Source organism: Venturia canescens, chromosome 2, assembly GCF_019457755.1.
Source record: "Venturia canescens isolate UGA chromosome 2, ASM1945775v1, whole genome shotgun sequence".
Classification (NCBI taxonomy): Eukaryota; Metazoa; Arthropoda; class Insecta; order Hymenoptera; family Ichneumonidae; genus Venturia; species Venturia canescens.
The window spans coordinates 6,226,731-6,249,714 of record NC_057422.1 but is presented as its reverse complement, the minus strand read 5'-3'; the positions used below and the strand labels follow the sequence as shown (position 1 = coordinate 6,249,714).

General features: G+C 41.8%; 2 protein-coding genes across 8 annotated transcripts; one reads left to right on the top strand and one right to left on the bottom strand.

The window, feature by feature from the left end:
• Window positions 1-536: 536 nt before the first annotated feature.
• On the bottom strand, window positions 537-18,705 carry Vps13D (vacuolar protein sorting 13D). 3 transcript variants are annotated; one of them, XM_043413457.1, is made up of 17 exons: window positions 18,357-18,705; window positions 17,273-17,463; window positions 16,826-17,057; window positions 8,068-16,589; window positions 7,730-7,918; window positions 7,289-7,612; window positions 6,891-7,083; window positions 6,535-6,717; window positions 6,099-6,329; window positions 5,659-5,685; window positions 5,036-5,196; window positions 4,316-4,930; window positions 3,823-4,005; window positions 3,226-3,597; window positions 3,029-3,141; window positions 2,493-2,922; window positions 537-2,409 (listed from the first exon to the last, which is right to left on the bottom strand). In XM_043413457.1, exons 1-17 carry the CDS (start codon window positions 18,451-18,453, stop codon window positions 2,371-2,373), a joined length of 12,102 nt encoding a protein of 4,033 aa, XP_043269392.1. In that variant the 5' UTR covers window positions 18,454-18,705; the 3' UTR covers window positions 537-2,370. The 3 variants fall into 3 exon arrangements, with proteins under 3 accessions (XP_043269392.1, XP_043269390.1, XP_043269391.1); XM_043413455.1 differs by having other exon boundaries at window positions 537-2,386; window positions 18,357-18,702; XM_043413456.1 differs by lacking the exon at window positions 5,659-5,685 and having other exon boundaries at window positions 537-2,386; window positions 18,357-18,702.
• Window positions 18,370-22,893, top strand: LOC122407330 (C1GALT1-specific chaperone 1-like protein). 5 transcript variants are annotated; one of them, XM_043413478.1, is made up of 4 exons: window positions 18,370-18,385; window positions 19,720-20,675; window positions 20,969-21,270; window positions 21,448-22,893. In XM_043413478.1, exons 2-4 carry the CDS (start codon window positions 19,784-19,786, stop codon window positions 21,640-21,642), a joined length of 1,389 nt encoding a protein of 462 aa, XP_043269413.1. In that variant the 5' UTR covers window positions 18,370-18,385; window positions 19,720-19,783; the 3' UTR covers window positions 21,643-22,893. The 5 variants fall into 5 exon arrangements, with proteins under 5 accessions (XP_043269413.1, XP_043269412.1, XP_043269408.1 ...); XM_043413477.1 differs by lacking the exon at window positions 18,370-18,385 and adding an exon at window positions 18,641-18,743; XM_043413473.1 differs by lacking the exon at window positions 18,370-18,385 and adding an exon at window positions 18,822-19,020.
• The last annotated feature ends 91 nt before the right edge of the window (window positions 22,894-22,984 follow it).

Here is a 22,984-nt window from a genome sequence, read left to right as displayed (position 1 = left end):
TTACTTAGTTCTCTACATTTCGTCCATTGAAACTTTACATTACTCCATGGATTTTCCTTTTATAAACAGAAAACAAAAAAAAATGCGATTTTTCGCATTAAATTGTTAATAAAAAATATGCATATGGAAATCTCGAGTATGTTTTTGTGTAGTTAGGTTTTGGGGGCTATTCCGCGTGTAATGGCACCTGTTACTATTTTTGTCAAAATCTGGTGGTTTTGATGCTCTATTGTTTTACCTATATGTGCTTGTAGTTCGAACGAGTTTTTATTTTTATGAAAACATGAATGAAACTGCAGTCTTGTTAGCATTTTTCCATCTCCCAGTGGATAATTAGGAAATTTGAGCACTTCTTCTTAGTCAACGTCTCAAAAATCACACATTCTTGGATGAGCTGATACGTCCGTGCAGTGAAGGATAATTCCGAAAAAAAAAACAGGTAAACTTTGAAGTACTATGTTAGGAATAGTGGTGCAGGGATAAAAAAATTAGCTCTCATATTTTTCATCAATAAAAAATATCATTTTTTTCAATAATTCAACGCAATGCTATTCGCTTCATTTTAATTTCAAACGATGAGAAACAAAAATATAATTTCAGTTCGGTTCAACCGCATAATTTGTGTTTTCACAACAAAAAGATGCATGACTGTTGCTGGCTTTTTCAAATTATTAACATTGTATTCTATCACATTTTTTGCAACTCAAGGTAATATCAACTACTTTTTAACCATCCTTTGAATTGTACACTATATCTAAAAGCGTGCTATGGTACATTTATTCACATTATTCGGTATATGCATTTACTCCATGTCCTTTTTCTGGTTAACAAGTTTTACATTTACGTATATTGGGGTGATTTATGTGGCTTATGCAACTTTTTTTCTACTCATCGACTCTTCAATTTTGTCAGAGTCGTCAGTGATTACTGCGATACCTCACAGAGAAATAATCCTCTTACAAATTAGATTTTCCAACAAAATTTCAAGACGTTGCTAGCACATGGATGTCCAACACCGAGGAAATGCTTTTTTTTTTCTTTTTTTTTCATGCGACACCGTTCATAAGCAACTGAGAGAATTTTTACAAATTTCGGTAGAATGAGTTTCTTAAATATGAAATTTTTTTTTTAGGAAGCTCAAATTGTGAGAGATACTTCTCCGTGAAGTATTTGCATAATTGCTTACGAGTGTGTAAACCAAATAAAATTGATGTTTTCATCACCCATATATACAGCTAATGCGAGAGAAGTAATTTTTTACTTCATTGCCTCTACTCGTGCTTCTTTTGGCAATCTATGGAGGAAATTTAACGTAATGAATAAATGAGTCGGATTTATCGATATTAAGAGGTATTTCTTCCGGCTCTCATTAATTTTTCAATTTCTTGACAATGTTTGCTATTCAAAGGCATCATTTTTTCATGTATTCCTGCATCATTTTCCTCGCATGTCAAAACAATATGAGAAACAGAGATTCCCTTCAGATATTTCATCTCCGGAGAATAGAAAAGTTTGAATATTCATTTTTTAAATCTCGTTAAATTTGAAAAAAAATTAATGATCCATCGGTTACTCGCCTCTAAGAATTGAGGAATTGAATCGAGGACACGAGTCAGAGCAAGAAGAAAAATAAAAAATTTTACTTCAGTCGCGCGCGACACACACACACACACACACACACACACACACACACATCACTCACCCACGAGTATGCGCACCCGCGTATGCATAGGAACAAGACATTTTTTTTGTTTCCGGGAGCTTCTCCAACGGGGGTAACAAGGTATTCACGTTTTCTATTGTATTGTGCCCCTTGCAATAGCGCAGACTTATCGTAATATCCTTCGTACTAACGCTTCTAAGGAATAAATATCCGAAAAAATATATTTGTTTGGTATTTTTTTTTCGTTTTTTTTTTACAAAATTTGGTGGACTTTCTTTCTCTCTTTTCACTTTGTCTTTTTTAACATGCAACACAATTTCCTTATCAATGATAATTTGTGAAATTTAACCAACGTAAATCGATCATCACGAAATCATATTGAGATTACGTAGACAATATAGTATGAAGGGAACAAAATACAAATAAATTTTGTGCTCAATTGAACCGTCAGCATTTCATTCAGTCCACTAGAATTCCAACGATTCGTGATGGCGATTCTGCTTTGACTATTTTGTTATTTGGTTTTTCGAATATAGGAGATCAATGCTCGTAACGTATTTATCTATTCAGCAAACTCACATCGTTCGACGCTTTTCTCCCCTTTATCTCAATGTCTTTTGTCTAATTGTACGAACGGATGTTATCCAATAAGTTGTCCGATGACATCAGAGTCAGACTTCGTTCTCCGTGCATTCCTTTTGCATAATTTATTTGCTGTGACACCTGGAAAATGAATGTGAGCCGTACTTCAAATTTATTGTGATTTTTATTTTTTTTTAAATTTCAATAAAAAATAAAAGCACTCAAATATTTGAAAAACATGTTTTACCCATTTAGCAACGTCTGCACTGTCACAACGAACTTTTGGTCTTCTCAGAAGTTCAGTTCCGTCGACATGGAGAGCTGTTGCCGTATCAGTTCTGGATGTCAGCTCGATATAATGCAGAGTCGTACCGTCGCTCTCAATTTTATGAATCGGTTGGCAGTGCAATAAATCAGCGAGACTGACTTCCGTAACAACGCTCTTGGTTCCTCCTGATATTACACGAACCCGTACATTCGAGACCAAAACGCGAAGATTTTCCGTTCCACTGCAAAGACACTCGTATGCCACGAATAATTCGGAATAGTCACGTTCGTTAATAATGTACAAAAATTCTTGGCCCTCGGCTTGTTGCGAACTGTAAGGCGGCAAGAGGCCCGCAGGTCCACTCGCTACACGAGGCAAGCGGTCTCTTTTTGGTATTGTGCGATGGGCGCTAAATTTTGGAGAGCAAAATTATTCATTTTTACAAATATTCGTTGAAATCGAGTAAGCATTGATTCTATTCGTTTTACCGTATCGATAGTAATCAATGTTTTTACCTTCTGCTCGTTTCCCGAACTGCCGTTGCTGTTTCAGTCGCGAGGTCCAAAACTCCTACAACTGGTTTAGTTATTGTCCCCACAACGCCTTTACCAAAACCGGCGAAAAATCCCTGAAACGAAGCGTTTTCTTTTTCAAGTTACTCTTCAGATTGCGATTATCTTTATGAAAAAAATTAATTGCAAACGATTCTTACAGGGAAACCTTCATTGGCAGCACCGTCATACGTTTGTTTAAAAATACTTGTCATTCCACCCAACAGTCCAAATCCAAGTCCTTTCAATCCAGCGACCAAATGGTCGCTGCTTCCAGCATTATTAGCGCGTATTTTTTGTCTTGCTTCTTCGTGACGTTCGTCCATAATTACACGTCCGAGCCCATCGGACAATGATTCCGTTACTTTCGCAGCCGAATTCGATAAGCCGTGAGTCACATTTTTTACTAATGTTTTGACACTTCCTTCGTAAATTAATCCTGAAACACCTTCGGACACGTCGTTCACGAACCCGAGAGGGTTGCCCAAAAAGTCTACGGAGCCTAATATCACAGCTGCTTGCCATTTTAATTCCTGTGCGAACATTTCGAATGGTTGTTGTTCAAAACATTTTTTAATGCACGATCACATGCCATGAAAACCTTAATATTACTAAAAGTAAATCAAACCGAAATGAAAATAAGAAAACGTATTCAGTGCATTTCTCGGTTTTAACGAACTTGAGATGATCCTTCAGACGTTACTACAGTTACGCACTAAAATTTACACTGAATATTCCAAATTTTATTTAAAGCTTACGTCTTTGTAGTGTCTAATGATAGAATGAATAAGAAATTGGCTGCTTTCGAAGGGGTGTTTTTTGATGAATGGTTCCAATTCTATCGTCGCATCTTCGAATTTTATCAGAGTCAGTCCTAATTTTCGTTTGATCGATTGAAGATGAGGTGGCAATTTCGTCGTCGTAAGAACACTCAATTTAACCTGGAACATAATTCGATGTTGAATCACAAAATTTGCTTTGTAGACAATGAAATTCAAAAAACACATTCGTCGAGAGATGGCTAGGCGTCGTCAAAATTATTTGTTCCCATTCTGAAATGATTATGATTTAGGCGGCTGTGATATGCCTCGTTCGAGAACTCGATTTTTTCGAAAATTTTAACGGTTGTTTCATGCACAATGACCCGTTAAATGCACGTGCGAGGGGGATAGCAGCGAACTTCGAAAGTAAATTTTATCGTTCGCAATCTTATCGATCATGTTCACAGTGAAATTAAATAATTTGCATCACCTGACTGGGCACAAGTTTTAAAGCTCCGAAATAGTAACGTTTGGCATGAGCAGCTGATACTTCAGATATGAATCGTTGTGCTTTGAAATCGTTTTCATCGACCGGTACATCCAATTCAGAACGTCCAGTACCGACGAAAGCTGCGAGTTTCAATATCAGTCTCTCCTCCAAATGGACGCACAGCGGTTTTATGCTCATGACGAGATGTTTGTATATCTCAGCGTTTTGATTCTTGGACGCTAATTTTTCCGCAGCAACTTCGATCGCTGGTCTCTCGTCTGCGTCCGGTTTCGATGTTTTCGCAATATACAAAACTGAAGAACACTGAGCCTCAAAAAGTTGATTATCGATTTGTACGTTATTTACACTAAGATTCAACGTCGTGTTCAAACTCGATTGAATCAGCTCGAAATTAATTCCTGCTAATCTTGCGAATAACAATTCCTCCGCAGGCTTCCGCGATACGATCGACAGTCCTAAGCCAGCAGTGAGATTCACGTTCAATTGTAACTCTCGCGAACCTGAACTTTTTTCGTACGTTTCGATTTGAGTTGGACGTTGCGTCCCTGCGATGTGAGACCAGTCACGCTCTTCCAACAAGGCAAAAGTTCTTTTCTGAAATACCAAATTTATCTCGACAAAATTTCTTTTTGTTTTCCACAAATCAATTTTTATCGTCATAAGGACATGGGAGAAACCAGTCACTTCATTGACACTCACTCTTTCTTTGATATCAAGTATTTGCAGAACTCTCGTTGGTCCATCAGTCGTAACTCTGACTGATAAGAATCCGGAACCGGGTCTGAGTCTTTGCCTGCCAACTCGTTGCTCGACGGGTGGAGGACTGCTGTGAATTTGTGGACCCAAAACGGCTTCGCTCCCTGAATACAAAGATATAGATTTAAAACTAAATGAATTTGTATCGTTGAGCTATTTTGTTCTTTTTTTGAAGCTCGACACCGGATCACGAAGCGAATTTTCCAAGCGCTCAAGCTAATTGCCTCGCTACGTTCATGTAGAAAAATAAACTTTCTGAAAAATTTATGAAATCTTGCATTTAAATACTAAAAAAAAAAACGGCCTCTCGGTTTCTACGCGAATAAAAAAATCAACTACTAATCACGAGTACTGCCGTAGAATTTCAAGTTTTTCCAAGTTTTCCGAAAAATGTATCGACAAACGGTCGATTATAATCTAATAAATCGATTTTGAAGAAATATTGGCTTCGAGATCCGTGAATAAGCTAGTGTAAAGCGAAGCGCTAAGCATGGTGCAAAAAAAAGCTTGTACATGAGAAAATGATATTAGTGATTGCGTAGCATCTTTTCCGGATCTATACGTACACATTTGCCAACGGGCGACACTGCCGCCTGTAAAATTCATTACCAATTGAGAACGATTCTTCGGGTGTAAATATAGATATGACTGAAAAATAATTGGTTTCTCGAAATATGAACGCAGCGGAAGCCACTAGATCGATTTGATAAAAATAACGAAATTAAATGGATTATATATATTTTTTTAAATCTTGTAAACCATGCTCAACTGCTATAGCTCAGAGAAAAAAAATGATTGCGTTTTCATGGCCGAAAGAAAGCCGATGCGTTGATCTTACGAATTCACTATCAACCGAATGAACCTAATAGCAACACGTGATAACATATCTCGAAAAAAGGAACAATGCTTTCTGTGGGATTCGAGATAAATGACTCTAATTCTATGACTCGATGTGATATAAAATCAACAAACATAAGATGAACAGAAAGTAAAACGTTCGTCGAACCTTCGTGCAGACCCATAAAACCATCTTTGGATTGAACACACATGTTTTGATGAGCGCAACACAATCTCCCGTCGTCTGTAAATCGCCAAGTTTGCGTGGATCTTCTACGAGGATCGGGTCGCCTCAATGCTAGAGCACAGTACGTGAAGGGTTGCGGAGCCGTTCCTGCTATATCCAATACCAGTACCGTGTCCGGAGTTCTTGAGTGTTTGTCACGCGGTGGACTCGAGCCTGTTGTGTCAAAAATTTCCATCAACTCAATTTTCATTAAGCTTTTATTGTCTAATATTGTTGGGCGGGTTTCGTACTCCTGAAATTTTGGTGAGTTCGAATTTCGTATTATACGTGCTTGACGAATACGCCTCTGAAGTATCTGCACATACAGTTCGTGGAAAATTGAAATTGCTCATATCAAGGTATTTGGCAGACAACAAACCTTCGTGTTGTAATTGACCATCACCGGTCATTCTCCACAATTGGGATCGGGCACCGTATTGTTTTCGACGCAGAGCTACCCATCCTCCGGGACCGGCTTCCAACACTAATCTTTGTGTTTCAACATCCAGTGGATCCAAGTTCCTTTCACCTGTTCCCAGATCACCCTCGTCTTTGAAAGTTCCTTTTAATCGAAAAAAAATTATGTATAAAAATAACAGGAATGAAATTTCATTGAAACGATTGCGTCACCAGATCCATTCAACAAAAAAACGTTCCACCGGCATTTATTATTCACATGATTTGATGAAAGTTAGATAAATGAAGCGTTCTAAAAAATCATGAAAATTTATGTACCCGTAAATGCTATGTAGATAAAGTTTTCGTAGGTCAATCCACGATTTTCACCCAATATATTCAAGTCGTAAGACAGAGTGACACCACCCGGTGCAGTTACAGTTAAATTTGCTTGTTCGGTTGGTTCGTCAAGAGCATAAGGGACGGAACAATGAGGCCTCACGGTCCATTGGAGGCTTTCCAAAACTGAGGTCTGTGGAAATCGCAAGAACCGTTAGATCGAATTTAATGGAAACAATGACGTAAGAAATCATCACGAATCCCGGCGGGCTGTGACCCTTACAGACGGATATGAAGTTTTTTTTTTTTTTTAATTTCAATCTGCTCTCACAATGATAAGAGTCGAGGAGCACAAATTTGGCGATGTAACTCCATATACAAAACGCCATAAATCGTACCTGGTTAATGACCAAAGGTACTTCTGAAAAATTATCAACTCTTATTGGAGGTGGCATCGTCTCAGCATCGGTGAACACGATGAAATATGTACTTTCCTGAAGAACCACGTCCACTCGGAGGAAATGCATTTTGCTTGCTGAGTCTCGTATGTTTATAGTCAACGAGTGATTGCCATCTAATATTATACCTCCGGACCACATACAATTCGGTACATCGAGTATTCGTACGCAGAGCAATTGGTCCTTGTCGAGACGTGGCCAATGGAACGGCATATGACAATCGGGCATCGCGGTAATGTAGGTTGCTTGGGCATCAGGATGGCTCTGTTGAAGATATTTATCAGTGAACAGAACAAAGTTAAACATTATAAACAGCGAACGTCTCCAACGTTAAGGTAGTTAATGGCTAACATATTTCCATTATTCACCATTGAAACTTACAACGGTAGTGGTAAAACTCTTTTGTGCTAGTTCCAGTGTGTACGAGGATCTGTTATGCAGTTGATATCGTGGCGACAAAGTGATGACCGTCGTTGGTCTGTATTTCCCTCTGGCTGCACGGGTAGCAACGCCAATCAAATATACAACGTCTGGCCTGCCATCGCGAAGAGTGACTCGTAGTCGATGCACCTGAATACGCATTATACAAACGGTTAATGAAAAAAACGTTTGACTTTCAAACCCTGAGAAAATGGTCGCATAATTTATTCATGATTTTTTTGTTCTTGCATTGAAATTCCGAGTTTTAATGAAATTATGGCAAGAGCACCGTGGTATACCTGGACACCGAGCTGCAAATGAAAATGTTGTGACCATTGTGCAACGCCGTTAGGATGAACACCAGTTCCAACACGAACAGCGAGGGTTCTGCTGGCTTCTTCGTCGCTGAAGGAGAAGAGCAAGGGTGCGACCATCCGTGCTTTTTCGTGTTCCTCAAATTGTCCAGCTGCTTCCAAGCCAACGCCTTCTTGACGAAAAACCAGTGGTAAACCAGTCTTGTTGATGATCCAATAGGGCGCGGTGATGTTGATTCTGATGGCAAATCCTTTCTCGACGACGATCGAGGCGTACAAGAACAATATTCTGCCTGCTGAGTCGGACAAGCGCATACGGCCGACGAACGAATTGCTCATTTGTCCAAGCAGCAAAGTTCCAGTTCCTGGGTAGCCGTCGAGTTGTACGACGATTTCGAGCTGCTCTCTGACATCGACGTTATGCAAGTCGGCACTGTTACCCGGAGGAATTCTGCCCTTTTCGGGGCCAACTTCGTAGAGCAATTCGTGTGGCAAGAGATTGGTCAAGGTGACCGGAGGCAACAGAGATATCGTGTGCGCAGGCAGCATTTGGTTAGCGTCAACCGGATAATTGTCGCGTCTAACGGCGACGCAAATGCGAAAAATGTCGTTTTGGTTGGTCCGACACGTGGTGTGGGTCTCGACGATTTCCGATGGTTTCCTCACCGCGGTCCATTCGATGGGCTCGAGGCAATATTGGAAAGCTTTGGCAGGCGTCAGCGGCCTCACGGTCATTTGTACCCCCGTATGCATCAACGGCACCGAAGTAATCGACTGAGCCGGAACCTGAAGATTCTTGCCGCTCAAATAAGCGTAAGGTACCTGATAGCCAACGTGGTTTTGCGGCAATTTTTCGAGTTTCACATCAACGGGGTATGACAATTTATTGCAAACCTGGAGAGCCGATCTGATCGTCACTAATTTCCTGGCCGATCCTTCGAGCTCAACGGCGAATACGAGTCTCGTTTTTATCGGATTCGTACGATCCCCGCTCGTATCAGCGATCGCGTGCCTGAAATAAATGCCAACTCTATCGATCGTAACGGGTTCAACGGGTTTCCATCCCTCGACGAGAACAGCAACTTGATGCCTTCGGACAACGTGGCTCGAATGATGACGAAGTTTGCCGCGTTCCTCGAACGTGAACGGCACGGTACCACCGGGCGACACTTCGGACCAACTTTCGTCACGTTTCACAGGAATCGGGGTCTTGGCGCGCAAGCTCGTGTCCCTCATGTCATCCGCGACGGCGATGTACGTTTTGAACCAGAGCCTCGAGCCCGTCTCGTTTTTCAGAGCGAACGGCACGAACGGCGAGCGCCTCCGATAACCTTGAAGACTCTCCCTGGGAGCTCTGAAGGAAGAATCTTTATTTAAAAAATAATAATCTTGGGTCCAATTTTGCTTGACGAGAGTTACAAGCTCGACGAAGGTCGAGGTCACATTGAGGTCAACGGAGTGGTTCGACTGAACGTTTATCTGGAGCCTTCTGGAGGTAACGGAATTGGACAAAGTGTGCTCCCATTCGATACTCGCTTTCCAAGGCTCGATAAAAGGCTCCCATCCACTGAGGACTCGGTTGTAATAATCGATACCGAAGGTCGCGCGCAGAGTGCCCGGTCCTTCGAGCGCTTGGCCCAACGACAAATCTATGAGGACTATTTCCAACAAGGGCACGTCAGCGTCCCGGCAATCGTCGATGATGCACACTTTTAAGCAGGAAGCGTCGACCTCGACGGTGTGAAAAAAGAGGCCGTTCGTCGTCGAGGTATCCATGCTCGGGATGGCATTTTGTGTCAGCCACAGTGCCGCGTCGTCCAGTTGTCCGTTGCAACGGTCCAGCGCTGCCTCGCAGTCGGTTTCAGCGAACCCCAACGCCAGAAGCTTCATAACGTGGCTCTTGGCGTTCGCCGGTGGCCCGTGCGAGCGCTGCTTCGCCAGAAGCGTTTGCTTCGGCAACGACCTCAGCATCCGCGCGAACATTGTCACGTCGTGATAACTCAGTTTAACGCTCAACGGTTGCAACTGTATTTCCAGACACCGCTCGTTGTTCAATTCCAAACTGGCGCCAACCGGGTCGATTATCGACAAAGCCGTCTCCTCTTCCATCCCAAGAATACAGGAGAAGAGTTCACAATGCGACAAATTACAGGACAACGGTTTTTCGCCGTCCAGGGGAACCGAACGGTAAGCCAATATCGCGGTGCACTTCAGTATAACAGCGTTTGTGTCCCACAGCGATGTGTCCTCGACTACGACCAACTCCGAATCCGTGATATTCAACTTGAGCTCGAATGGAGCCAGTGCACAGTCGATCTGTGAAGTATTCTCGTTGTCCTGCGCAATAAGAGCTCGAACGATTCCGGAAATGGGCTCGGGTTCGGGCGCGTTCAGGATCAAAAAGTCTCTGACTGCTTCCCACCAATCGAGAATAGCCGTCAATCTCATGCTGTGCAGCAATATCGTCGTAGCTGAATTGCTTCTCCGTCTCCGGTGATGAACCTCAGCCTGTACGCGATCGTCGACTCCGTCGAAGTGTTTCAATGGCTGGAGAATGTTGGTGAAAACGTTGGAACGTTTGTTCACTGGCTCGTCTTGGAATCGGGTATCGGTGACCAGTATCTCTTGGGATACCAGATCGATGTCCTGCGATCCGTCGCTCAGGGAGTCCAGGGTTAACCGTGATTTTATAAAGTTAACGCACGCCAAGGCGGCTATACCGTGATTGGGGTGGAGCTTCAACGTCACGTTTACGATGTCCAAAATTATACAAGATTTCGTCCACACGCTCGTCGTTGTTTCGATCGTCGTTGCTACAGGCCGCTCCCTCGTGTCCGCTGAATCCTCGACGAAAAATCTTATGTCGTCCAAATTTTCGCCTACATTGTAAGACAAGAAGCCACGTATGAGCATGTACTGAGCAGGATCGAGGGCACAATTCATCGTCGATAATGTTCCATGAACGCTCAAATCGGGAATACGCCGACTGACGTAAGTGTCGAGGTTTCTCTCAATGCGAAGCTTCAAGTGACACATTTCCGTGAGCAACGACGGCCCCAGCTTCTTCAGTAGAAAACCACCGACCACGAGTGTATCGACGTTTTCGCTCTGATCCTCGTATCTCAATCGCTTCGCTGTGTAAACGTCCATGTTCACGAGCTCCAGGCTTATCGTGTCCAAAAGACACTTTTCGTCAAGCGCCGATTCGCTGAATGAATTGTGGGCCGTCAATTCGCCTAAATCCAGCAATATCAACTCGTCCGACCTGGAACTAACTGGCAGTAAAATGACCGGTGCACCAGCGTGCAATTCCAATGACAATCTCGTGTTTCTCTCATTGGTAACTATGACGGTTCCATCGTTGCGTAGATTCGCCATGACGGCTCGTAATTGTGAAAAATGCCGAAAAAAGGATTGCAATTCGGCGACGAATCTTTGTGTGTGAACGTAATGAACAGCGGACATGTGGAGCTTGAGTTGAGCGTCGTATGGCATTTTTCTTGAATCTGTGTAACTGGAATACTGAAAATTAAATGCTTTCCTACCGGAGGAGGAGAATCTCTCGCGATAAAATCTCCCATGCGGTGTCAGGTCCAGTAGCGACATGGATCCCAACGAACCTGAGACTTTTGTCCTTCGACTGTCTTTGAGGATGTGCATGCTGGCGTTTGAAACGTTGGCTTTGGCGATTTCACGATCGGATTGTGTCAGCACCAGAGTCAAGGATCTCACTTCGATGTCAGTTTCCGATTGAATATCTCGATTGTCCTCTTGCTCGGTAGCGGATGTCGCGCTCGTCGTTGTCGTTGTCGTCGTCGTCGTCGTCGTCGTCGTCGTCGTCGCCGTCGTCGTCGTCGTCGTCGCCGCTGCCGTCGTTGTTTTCGTCTGGTGTAGAGTCGTTCGTGGATGAGCGCTCGTCGGGGTTCCAATGCTGAAAAAATCCAACACGATCATCCAAGATTCAACGCTTATGACGAGGTCGAGGCAATTGAAGTCAATGCCGATCAATTGTTTGTAAACGATTCGCCCGTCCGCAGCAGGCTCCTTTTCCGTCATAGTGAAACTCAGGAGTACGAGATTTTCCTCGGTCGTGACGGCTCCCGGTGATGGTGGCGGAGTATTCGGAGTGTCTGCCATCGAGGGTGCTTTTCTCCAATGCGGTGGGATCGTCCCGTACAGCGTATCGGTCTCCAATCTGTCGGGTAAACTACCCCGAAGACTTTTCCAACGACGATTAAGCGCCAGGTCGGGACAGGACTTGGATACGCCGACCGGCAACTTGGCCGCTCTCGTTGGTGCCGATGATTGCATCATGTAACGATGCCTCGATCCAATCGGACACAGCAGATCCTCGACCAGCAACGAACGCAACGAAACCTGCATCGTTGATTCTTTTTTCTGTAGTTTTTCGTACTTTGCGACGAAATCGCACATCGACATTGCGACGAGAGGCTGCTCCGAACGATCCTGCTTCAATTCGACGCTCAACGTAGGAAGTTCGAAGAGCGCCTTTATCGAAAGGTCAAACTTATCGGAATAGTAAGGCCCTCCTGCTGACCTGTAAAGATTTTGTGGCTCCTTCGGCTCCGCGGCTCTCGGCACTGAAAACAACCGATTAATCGTGTCCAAAAGTTGTTCGTATTGGCCACGCGACAACGATACCTGAAGGGGAGTTATGACGATTCCATGAATATGTAAAATCGGATTTTCTACAGCTTCTTGCTCCAGTAGAATATCCTGGTCGACGAAACTTTTAGGCAACTCCCGTTCGATCGTAACTTTGATCATGGTATCATGCAACACGGGTTTCCCGGACTCCTTACATGAGTACAAATCCTCTGCTCGGATCGGCAAACTCGTGACTCGATTGATTTTGCTTGCAACATCCAACGAATACAGATTCATGTCTCTTACTTCGAGGGACAATTTATGTTTGTGCGTCGTCTCGTTGGATGGCTCGTGCTGCAGAGACATCGTGCCAAGATGAGCGACGAATACCTGCGGACTGGCGGATGCGCGAGGCACAACGAGGACCGGGCTGTCGAGGACGAGGTCGAGTTTCAGTCGCAGAACGCTCGGATTCTCGTTTCCATCGATCGATACGCTCGGCAAACGTCTTCGCTGCGGCACCGTCCAATCTTCGGCGTGCACCAAACCTATCGCCATATCGGTAGCTGCGGCACTGATGTGTCGCGCGAGATTGCTCAGGTATTGCTTGAACTCGTCGGCGCAAGATCGCAGTTCTGAGATCAAGTGTGGAGCGTGGGTGTACCAAACGCTACCGACTCTTATCGATATTACCGCGCTGGTTTCAACGCCCTCGAGACTCTCGGAATGGCTCGAACTTCTGGACGCCGAAAATCTAAAGGCTTCCGGTTGATCGGACAAATTGGAGAAGTGCTCGATCCGATTATCCGATGGATCAGCAATTGGGTCGCGTCCGACGCTTATTATTCTTTGATGAGTTTTACCGATGAGGGTTTGATCCAAAACTTGGAGACCTCCGAGGGAGCCAAGGATCGATGTGTCATTGGCGAGCGTTGCTTGAATCCTGGCGTCGGACATGGTCGCCGTTGCTATTTTCCGTCCCACCAAATGGCTGTCCTGCATTATCGCTCGCAAGAGAAGAACGTTTAGTCGGTGAAAATCGAAAGTAATTTCCGTTCTCGTTGAAACTTTTGTTTCGCTCGGCAAGCTCGCGATCGAATCGGTTCTCTCGACTCGTTTGGAACGTGATTTGCCCGTTGGAAAGATTCTCCTGGCAAAACCCATCAGCTCGACGATCGTTTCTTGGTTCGCGATTATATCGAGGTTGTTGAATTGTATGTTGGCCACTCGCAGCTTTTCGTTTGGATCGTCCTCGACGAGGATTACTTCGATGACGATCAGAGCTTCCGAGTCCAATTGGTCGAGTCCAACGAGAGAATTGTTTTTCGGTGATGCAGGATTTTTCACGTCGCGAGCTAAACTGGAGAGCGCTCGTGTGAGAGCGACCGGTGAGGTGAGCTTGCGAGACACGGTCGGGTCGGGCGAGCCCGGAGAAATCGGTGAAACCGGTGACGTTGGCTCGGAATCTCTTAAACTCCCGGAAACGCTGTCCATGCCAACGTGCTTGTGACTAGCTACGAGCAACTCGAAATCCGGCCCGAATTCTTGCATAGCATCGACCAATAACAAACCGTGGACCGACAGAGAAGCGCTCATGTCGGCCGGTCGTTTGCTCAAGGCAGTTTTAACTCCTGAGACTTGCAACTCAGCGACGCTTCGTCCTCGGGATTGAAGCTCGAAGGTCATTTGATCGACTATGAATTGAACCATCATAGCGTGGCTCGAGTTCCGATCGTGAATTTTCTTCGGGCTCTCGGGCTCGTAATTCAAGCTCGTTACTTCCGTTCGCGATCCGTTTCTACTCGCCTCACCGAATCTCGACAATCTCTCGTACATCGTTCTCATTGCTTCGACTTTTTGCTCGTTAACGTGAACAACGAGCCTCGGTAAGTTGCCGGAAATGGTGATCGATGGGAACTGCGGATCTGTCGTACTGATCACTCGTCTCTCGATCTGCAACGTTATGTTGAAACGTTCGAGCACGTGGAGCGATGACATTCCACGCGTACGGGCGTGCTTCCAATTGTCCTTTACCTTGGCAACGAGTACCTGGAGATCGGAAAGATCGACGGAATACTGATCGTACAGTTTGTGATGAAACGCGGTTTCGGTGAAACCTTGGAAATCGTCGATCGAACCGTTTTCTTGACTTCCCGGAGGTGTCGAGCACGGCGTTTCGAATCTCTCGTCTTCCTCATCGTCGTCCTCCTCACCCTCTCCATACTTTTTTCTTTCCTCCTCCTCTTCACTGCCCGGGGAACCGGGACGAAAGACGACTGGCCCGTTGCTTTTTATGCTATTCGTTAGATGCAATCTTCCAAAATCAACGACGACCACCGCCGCGTTGCAATCTGTAAAACTCTCGACGAGCAATATTTGTGGCGCTGATATTTTGAACTGCAAGTCCCACGAGGACCGATAGACGACCTCACCCTCGAGTATTTGTTCCCAATTTTTCATTATTTGACGTCGCGTTCTTCGTTTCATCGCTTGTATACGGCGACTGGATGAGTTTCTGTGTGGTCTGCTTATGAAACTTTTGAGCCATTGGACTGCTTGAGGATTCCAAACAACGTCGAGGGATCGTGAATTTACGTGGAGCAAATGATCGACCGCGATGTGCAGCGGTTTCTTTTCGTATATCATCTCGAACAGGGGCTCCGAAGGTTGGGTTACCAGTTTTTCCGACGACGCTCGTAAACGAGACGAAGAGCCCGGTGCTGTTTGCGGTTGTATTAAGATCGGAAACATTGACTTATCAGTGAGAAAATCGTGGAGATAAAGGGCTCCGAGGCTTATGGAAAATTTGTGGGAACCCGAACGCGGCCGAGACTCGTAGGTCAAATCGACTCGTTCGAATTGTAATTCCATCACCTTTTTCGGTACACAATTATTGTCGGTGGTGTTGCCGGCGGTACATACGGAAATTGCGCCTTTCGCAAGGGTGAAATTGAATTGGCCAAAAACAGTGTCACGTCGTAGCAGCGTATTGTCGTCAATTGTATCGGCCAAAACGTCGAGAAGTTCACCGTCGAAAGTCGAGGATGAAGATTGCGTACTTGGTTGAGAATTTTTCGAGTGCCAACCCCACCACTGGGGAAACCATTGAACGAGGATACCTCGAGCAGGTGGAACCTTCGCTGCAGATGTTTCTTGAGCCATCGATTTCCAACTTGGTGCTACTTTCGCCATTGCTAATTCCCGTAACAATCGTAAATCGTCGTACGTCCGTTCTTGCTCAATTTTGTCTTTCATTTGCTTCGTTTCCGGTGGTAATATCGATGTGGGACTTTCTAATAATTTTGTATACGCCTCGACGTAAGCAACGTTCTCGTTGCCACGTCGTATAACGTCGTCCCATGTGATTTTTTTATTCAAGGTGTCTTTCCCGATGTGACAACGTGCCGCATATTTCCACCACTCTTTTGCCGCCTCCGATATCGAAACGTTCGGTCGACATCGCCTCTGCCTTCTACGACGATCTATTTCTTCCAACTCTCTTATGCACTTCACTATTTGATCGTATTGCTCGTCCGTAATTGACATCGGTACTTGATCCAACTGAAGGTCGAGGACTATCCTCGGACGTATTGTCGATCGCAACGGATTTTCTGAGCGATCTCTTTTTATGTGAGCTTTCGCGCTCACCGGCAATAATAAATGTTTCCATGATGTTTTCCCCGTGTCGCTCATTGCCATTGCTAGATCACCCAAATTCAAACGACCAAAATAATCCTTCTCGCTCTTCAAATGATTCCAATAAATCGATAAGCCATCTAGCTCCATCAGCTTGTAAGATGCGTCGGTCAAGTTCCATGATGTTGATCCCGGCAACCAACTTGCGTCGCAACTTTGTGCCGTTAAACCTTTTATCGTCACACCCAATGCTATCCCGGTACCTGATCAAACATTTTTATCCAGAAATATATTCCCAATTATTTCAGAGTTCACGCACTTATTTATGTTTGCTTGCTCAACGAGCAGAGAGCAGAAGATTTTATTATCAATTTAATCATTCAAAAAAGTCGATGATTAAAATTGAATAAAAGCGGATGAGGGAAAAAATTTGAAATTTTGAAAAACGGATTATTTCGTGAATGCGTGTGCATTAAAAATCGAATGCGTCGTATTTTACCATCTGTAAACGTGACATCATCCTCATATCGTAGATGCACGTCCTTTATGTTTAGCTGCAGATTCTCGATTATATTCGTAACCAACGATGTACCGTAATTGAGCCACGAACTGTAACTGGTTGCATAATAACCGGGATCTGCTTCCTTATGTGCTCGCCATCTGGCTTCGAGGGAATCCAAACGACCGAGTTTGTACTCCTGGAGAGCTTGCTCCTCAACTTCTGAATCATACTGAAATCATTGTACGAATCAACTTTATTACCTCCGATGGCAGAATTTGTTTTTTTTCATCTCCAGGGTATTTTTGCACGCAGACTACATGTCTATGGTTGAACAACTTCGATGACCGATTTGTTAATATTAAAAGGTGAAGGCTGAATCACCCAAGAAACAAGGAGGGCTACTGTTATTATTGAATTTGAAACCAGACATGAATTTAGAATTACCTCATCTAAACAAATTGGTCCTGATACGAGATAAAGTTGTTCTATCGCAATCACCCAAGATGCTGTCCTTATCTGCCGTACCGGAACTTGCAATCTCACTTTACCTATGAATCCTGCTTTAACCTCTATCGGTAATCCAATGTGTCTCAGTGCTTCTCGCTTTAGAGGCAAATTTTCGAGCTCTACTTCTCCTAAAATGTTGGAAAAATGGTTAATACCATACAGCATGAATGGAGTTTCTTACATAACGTGGTCCAAAAATTGAAGCTTTCAAATTATCCTTTGCAAGAATAACGATAGAAAATACTTTTGAACTTATATTATTTTCCAGCAATGAATATAATTCTCAACAATGTATAATCGTGCTTGTAATTGGCACGATTTCTTTTAATTTTTTGTGATGGCAAAATGACATTCTTCTTGGGATCAGCAAAACATTACTATATGCATATTCCAAAAACAACTTATCACTGTGCTTTTACACAGCACTTGTGTTTAGAATCAAAATCTCTGGTTGGGTTTTGGATAGTGTCATATCCTTTGAAATTATGGGAAAAGTCCTAATTCAAAGGTTGAAAATTCAGAAATAACAAAGTTTTTTGCAATGGCAAAGTTATATGCAAAACATAAATTCACAGTTCTATCGTTACATTTCCAAACCTGAATGGTTAGAATCTTGGTTTATCTACCATGGGTGAGATAGTGTAAAAAGAAATTTTTGACAAGTACCAGAGTTACTGAAAAAATGAAATTGTTCAGTACTTCTCATGAGAATAAGATCACATTTTTTATTTATTCAAAGATTCATCTTGAATCAGGAATTCCATCAAGAGTATTTGAAATTTGATGGTTTGTGGATATTTCTGTTCTATTTTGGTTAACAATGGGATGAAATTACGCATGAAATTTCCAACTATATTCATTTCTTTATTGACAAAATTCTCAAAATGCTAATTCAAGAACTCCATGATTCATCAAAAAAAAAAAAAAAATTACGTGATTCGTGAAAACGTCAGGTAAAGAACTCTCTCTAAAAAGTGATCAAATTCAAATGAATAATAAATAATATTAAAGATGATCTCACCTGACAGCAATGCAATGCTCAACTGATCGGTATTTAAATTTTCCACGTATTTCCCCAAATAATTATTGAGTACCCAAGCGACAAGTCCTTCCAACATCGTTTTGAATTGTTCATATCATCGAACACTCGATCTATCAAAAGTTTACGAGAAATTGTAAATATTCCTTGGAGGTTATGTTTTCCGCACAACATAAATATTTATCTGATCTTGTCGATAAACAATGACAACATTTGTATCGATGGACTAGCTACAGAATGTGTTAGTGCGATTGATTTTCAAGTATCATGAGTACAATTTACTTCTTTGATTGAAATTTAAACGCGCATTGTTGTCAAGTACGTTGTTACGCTCGGTGTTTCGTCAATTTGTAACGTCACTAATGTCAGGTATATAGGTATAGTATAGTAATGGACACATATATATCACCGCCATTTCAATAATACATATATTTACGCAGCAGTATATATAGCATTTGGCCGCGAACACTGCTCTCACAGGCATCTTAGGATAAAATTTTCTCAGTTTATTTTTATTGTAACTTTTATGGTGAAAAATAACTGTATGAAGAAATCAAAAAGAGCATTTCGAAACTTGTCGTTTTTAATTTCAAGAAGTTTTCATAGAATTAATTGATATATATGTTGTGCAACGCGCAATATGATGGTGCGTCGGTAAAAAAATTAAAAATATATATCTTGAATTTCAGAAACTAATATATATATAATGGGAGAGTGCGCATTTATATTTCAACGCAAAATTCGGTTTTGGGCTTTCGGAAGTTTATCCTTTCAGTATATTACCAAATTACTTCAACTCAATGTGTAGTCAGCTGTCGACTCTGAAAAAACTTTATAACAAAACATCACAGAAATTTATACGAGATATATAGAGACAAGAATGTATATATGTGATAACGTTTATACTTACCAAGACGGTAATTTACAGTTTTCATAAACATTTCTCATCAACAATGCGATCGTGACTTTTTTTAAATTCGTGAAAATGCGATTAATTGTTGATTTATACACAATATTTTCCGGGTTTCCACTTTTACATTTTTTTCGATTAATCCTTATTCCCGCTGTCGCATGCCTCTGCAGAGATTGGTAAAAGTTGGTGGTGATATATAATCGGAAATCATAAATCATTCACCCGGTTAAAAAGCAAAATGCAGAACAAAATATTCAACAACTTAAATTCATGTATCATAACCTCACTACAGAGTAATCATAGAGTAATCGATTTCATCGTATTTCATTCGTAAGAATTAAAGTTCCAAATGCTTAATTATCTATCTAAGGTTTTTTCATATGTACATAGCATTTGATAAATTAACAATCAAATCATTATTATCATTTACAGACTTTCTAACGAAGACCATTGGTGCCATATTCAATGACAGCAATTTCATCAACGTCAGTCGACAATGTTGCCATGTTCACCAAAACGAAAATGTGTTTTTGTTATTGGCTTTATGATAGGCTTCGCTACAGCTCTACTCATATTTTCTGTGGATGATGAGCATCATGACAGCGGAATCTGCGAACCTCATTATTCTTGGTTATGCAATGACCGCCGATATTTGTTGATGCAGAAGCAATTGTTGTCAAAGCCTGGAAAAAGTATACAAGAAGAGATAACGGGTTTTGGTTCACAGATGAATGGAGCCCAATTAAATGTGAAAGCCAACTCGACCTATGACAGCTGGTTGAAAGCTCAAAATGTTACAACAACGAATATAGATATGGATCTTAAACAATATGGGCCCAAAGGAAAGGCTCAAATGGCCAAAAAAGTTCTTGAGTCAGAATGGCTCAAGTCTAAAATTCACGTTACGTGTATTGTTTTCGTTGAAAAATTAAAAAGAGCTGAGTCAATAGTTGACTCCTGGGGATCGAGTTGCAATAAATTGTACTTTTTTAGTGACCGCCTCAACGACACAAAGTTATCTGTACTACAATTTCCCATAAAGTTGGTGTCCTCATGGCAAATGTTATGTGAAACCATGAAATATATCTGGAAATTCACAAAAAACTCCGATTCTTCAGATAGTGACAAAATCTTAGAATGGGCTATTTTTGTAAAAGATGATACTATGGTGATACCTGAAAATTTGAGATATCTCGTCGCCTCTTTGGATTACAACCAAGGACATTATCTTGGACATCCTGTTGTTTTATGGGGACAGGCTTACAACGTTGCTCAAGCTGGTTTCGTACTTAGTAAACTTGCGTTCCGCAAAATTGTTGAAAATTTTAATACTAGCCAAAAGTGTATGACAGGAGGAAAATATTGGAAAAAGGAAGATTATTATCTTGGTAAGCTTTGTTCGCTAGCTAAGAGGGTTGTCTCAGAACTCTTACACAATTGTGCTTGAGTATTGCTGTTGTTCCGTGACATTCAAATTACTACTGTGAGACAATGCAACAAAAACATTTCAGATGCTTTGGAGGTGTATGAAGGTGGGACTTTTACTGGGAAAAAGAGACATCTTGAAAAAACATTGGGGTGACAGCAAATTGTTAATCAATGCTATTCGAAATTGTAGAACTGAACAAACTTATTTATATATAATATAATCATATCTTAGGTTTATTAATCATGTTTCCAGGTAAACATTTAGCATTATTGGGTATTCATCCGTCGGATACTCGAGATCACCGTCTCAGGGGTGTGTTCCATGGTTACGCATTGCAGACTCTATTGTGGGGAATTGCCCGCCCTGGAAGCTATTTCACAAGGGCTTTATATCCACCGGGTCACAATTGTTGTTCACCTCGATCGATAAGCTTCAGTACCTCAGACCCAGATAAAATGTACACGGTTAATTACATGCTGTATCATTTACATGTATATGCAAGACCAGGAATCTATGGTAATGACCCAGCTCCGACACCGATGCCAGAAGAAGAGGTATTGAACAATATTTTTCTTTTTTTCCTAAACACAGTCCTAACGGCTCTCTCTACCCAAATTTTGGGTTGCTCTACTAAAATTTCCTAATACTTAACGAGAATTTTAGCTCTCGTGCGCGTAGTTATTTTGTGTTTTTCTTTCAACGATTATTGACAACCGTCTACTTCGATACAGGTGTGGAAATCAGCGCTTCGTGAAGAATTCAACATTACAGATTTTAGTCACGTTGATAGTGATCGGTACTACGAAATTTGGAGTTCGCGATACTCCGGACCTGAACAGCTGATCCGTAAAAACATCTGGAATCTGAAAAATCGTAGACGACTTTCATCGTCTGACCATAGAACCAAAAGCGTAAATGATAATTGATAGTCTGCATTCCCAAAATGCAATAATAACCGAAAAGAGCATTTACCAGCCTGAAGCCTTCATGAATTGGTATCATATGATGTGAGCTACTGCGAACTCTCCAAGAAAGCAGTATGATTAGATCGTAAAATGTGATTTGATCACAACACAATCCAGAAATCAGAGAAAAAGTGTCGATAAAATGCTGGAAACTGTTTTTACGGAGTTAATTGACTGCGTTGGCAAGGCTGATTAACTAAAAACCTTGGCCTATGCTGAATAGGTAACTCAATACGTTTTCGTTCAATATGCTTCCCTGGGCTAACTTCACTTTTGCGATCCATAATCTTCTCCTAACTAAAAACAAGTGGTGTGCAATCATCGAACTTCGAGATTTTTATTGTTATTTTATTTTCATGGTAATACTGGACGTTCATTTAGGTGAAGTTCAGATATACAGTGAACAACTTTCGATACCTTATACAGATTATAGGGTAGCCTGGCAATAGTCAGATAAGACTGAATAACTCAAGAAACTCTTATGAGCACGTGCCTAAACTAGAGAATATGAAAGATCGGTGTACTTAAGCCGTTACCGTTTATACGCGTCATTCTCTTATTTCGGTTAACTCGTCCTACATCCATTTTCTTCAAGCTTAATCTAAGTTTCAATTCAGTTCTTATGGCGAAGCTATATGGACAAAATCAAACCGAGTTTAGACCGCGTTGAAGGAAACGGCCTTAAGAGATTTAGAAGAATTCAGTAGTTTTGATTATTATGATCATGAAGTAACGTTTACGCGCAGGCAAACGCTAGTTTTAATTATATTGCGTGTGTGTGAAAAAATCGAACTCCGTCCAGTGTTTATGAAAATGTATTTTTACTCGGACATTATTCTGTAACTTGAGAGAGATAATCTTTCAAATGTTCTGATAATTACTCGAATAGTACAATTTTTATCACAAGCGGGCACCGTCTATGATTAATTTTGTTAACATTTGTGGTATTGTTTGTTATTATTTTACCACAAGTTGTACGATTTTTGTACAATTTACAATTCTAGAGATCCTTCACTCTTGTTTGGGATTACATTCATTGCATTTTTACATTTGATGTATATTTTATTAATATAAATTATTGTAACTACTATCGTCACCGTCTTCGAACTCCAAAATTAGGTAAAATGGCTCAGATATTTTTTATTCTGCGTACGAGCATTACTGTTATAAAATTTTATCCTTTAAATAAAGAAAAGTTATATTTTACTCTTATATGAAATCAACTTCGATAAACCAGTCAAGTTCTTTCCATGATTTAATGCCAAGACTGTCAAGACGATTACTAATAAAATAGGTAGTACCG

What these genes read in the sequence shown, in the direction of transcription:
- Vps13D (XM_043413455.1), bottom strand. Translation starts at nt 18,453, where the DNA reads ATGTTGGAAGGACTTGTCGCTTGGGTACTCAATAATTATTTGGGGAAA. An exon ending in GAGCATTGCATTGCTGTCAG is followed by an intron (nt 17,464 to 18,356) that starts GTGAGATCATCT and finishes CCAACATTTTAG; the next exon opens with GAGAAGTAGAGCTCGAAAAT. An exon ending in TACTTGATATCAAAGAAAGA is followed by an intron (nt 4,931 to 5,035) that starts GTGAGTGTCAAT and finishes TTGGTATTTCAG; the next exon opens with AAAAGAACTTTTGCCTTGTT.
- LOC122407330 (XM_043413478.1), top strand. Translation starts at nt 19,784, where the DNA reads ATGTTGCCATGTTCACCAAAACGAAAATGTGTTTTTGTTATTGGCTTT. An exon ending in AAAGGAAGATTATTATCTTG is followed by an intron (nt 20,676 to 20,968) that starts GTAAGCTTTGTT and finishes TCATGTTTCCAG; the next exon opens with GTAAACATTTAGCATTATTG. An exon ending in CACCGATGCCAGAAGAAGAG is followed by an intron (nt 21,271 to 21,447) that starts GTATTGAACAAT and finishes ACTTCGATACAG; the next exon opens with GTGTGGAAATCAGCGCTTCG.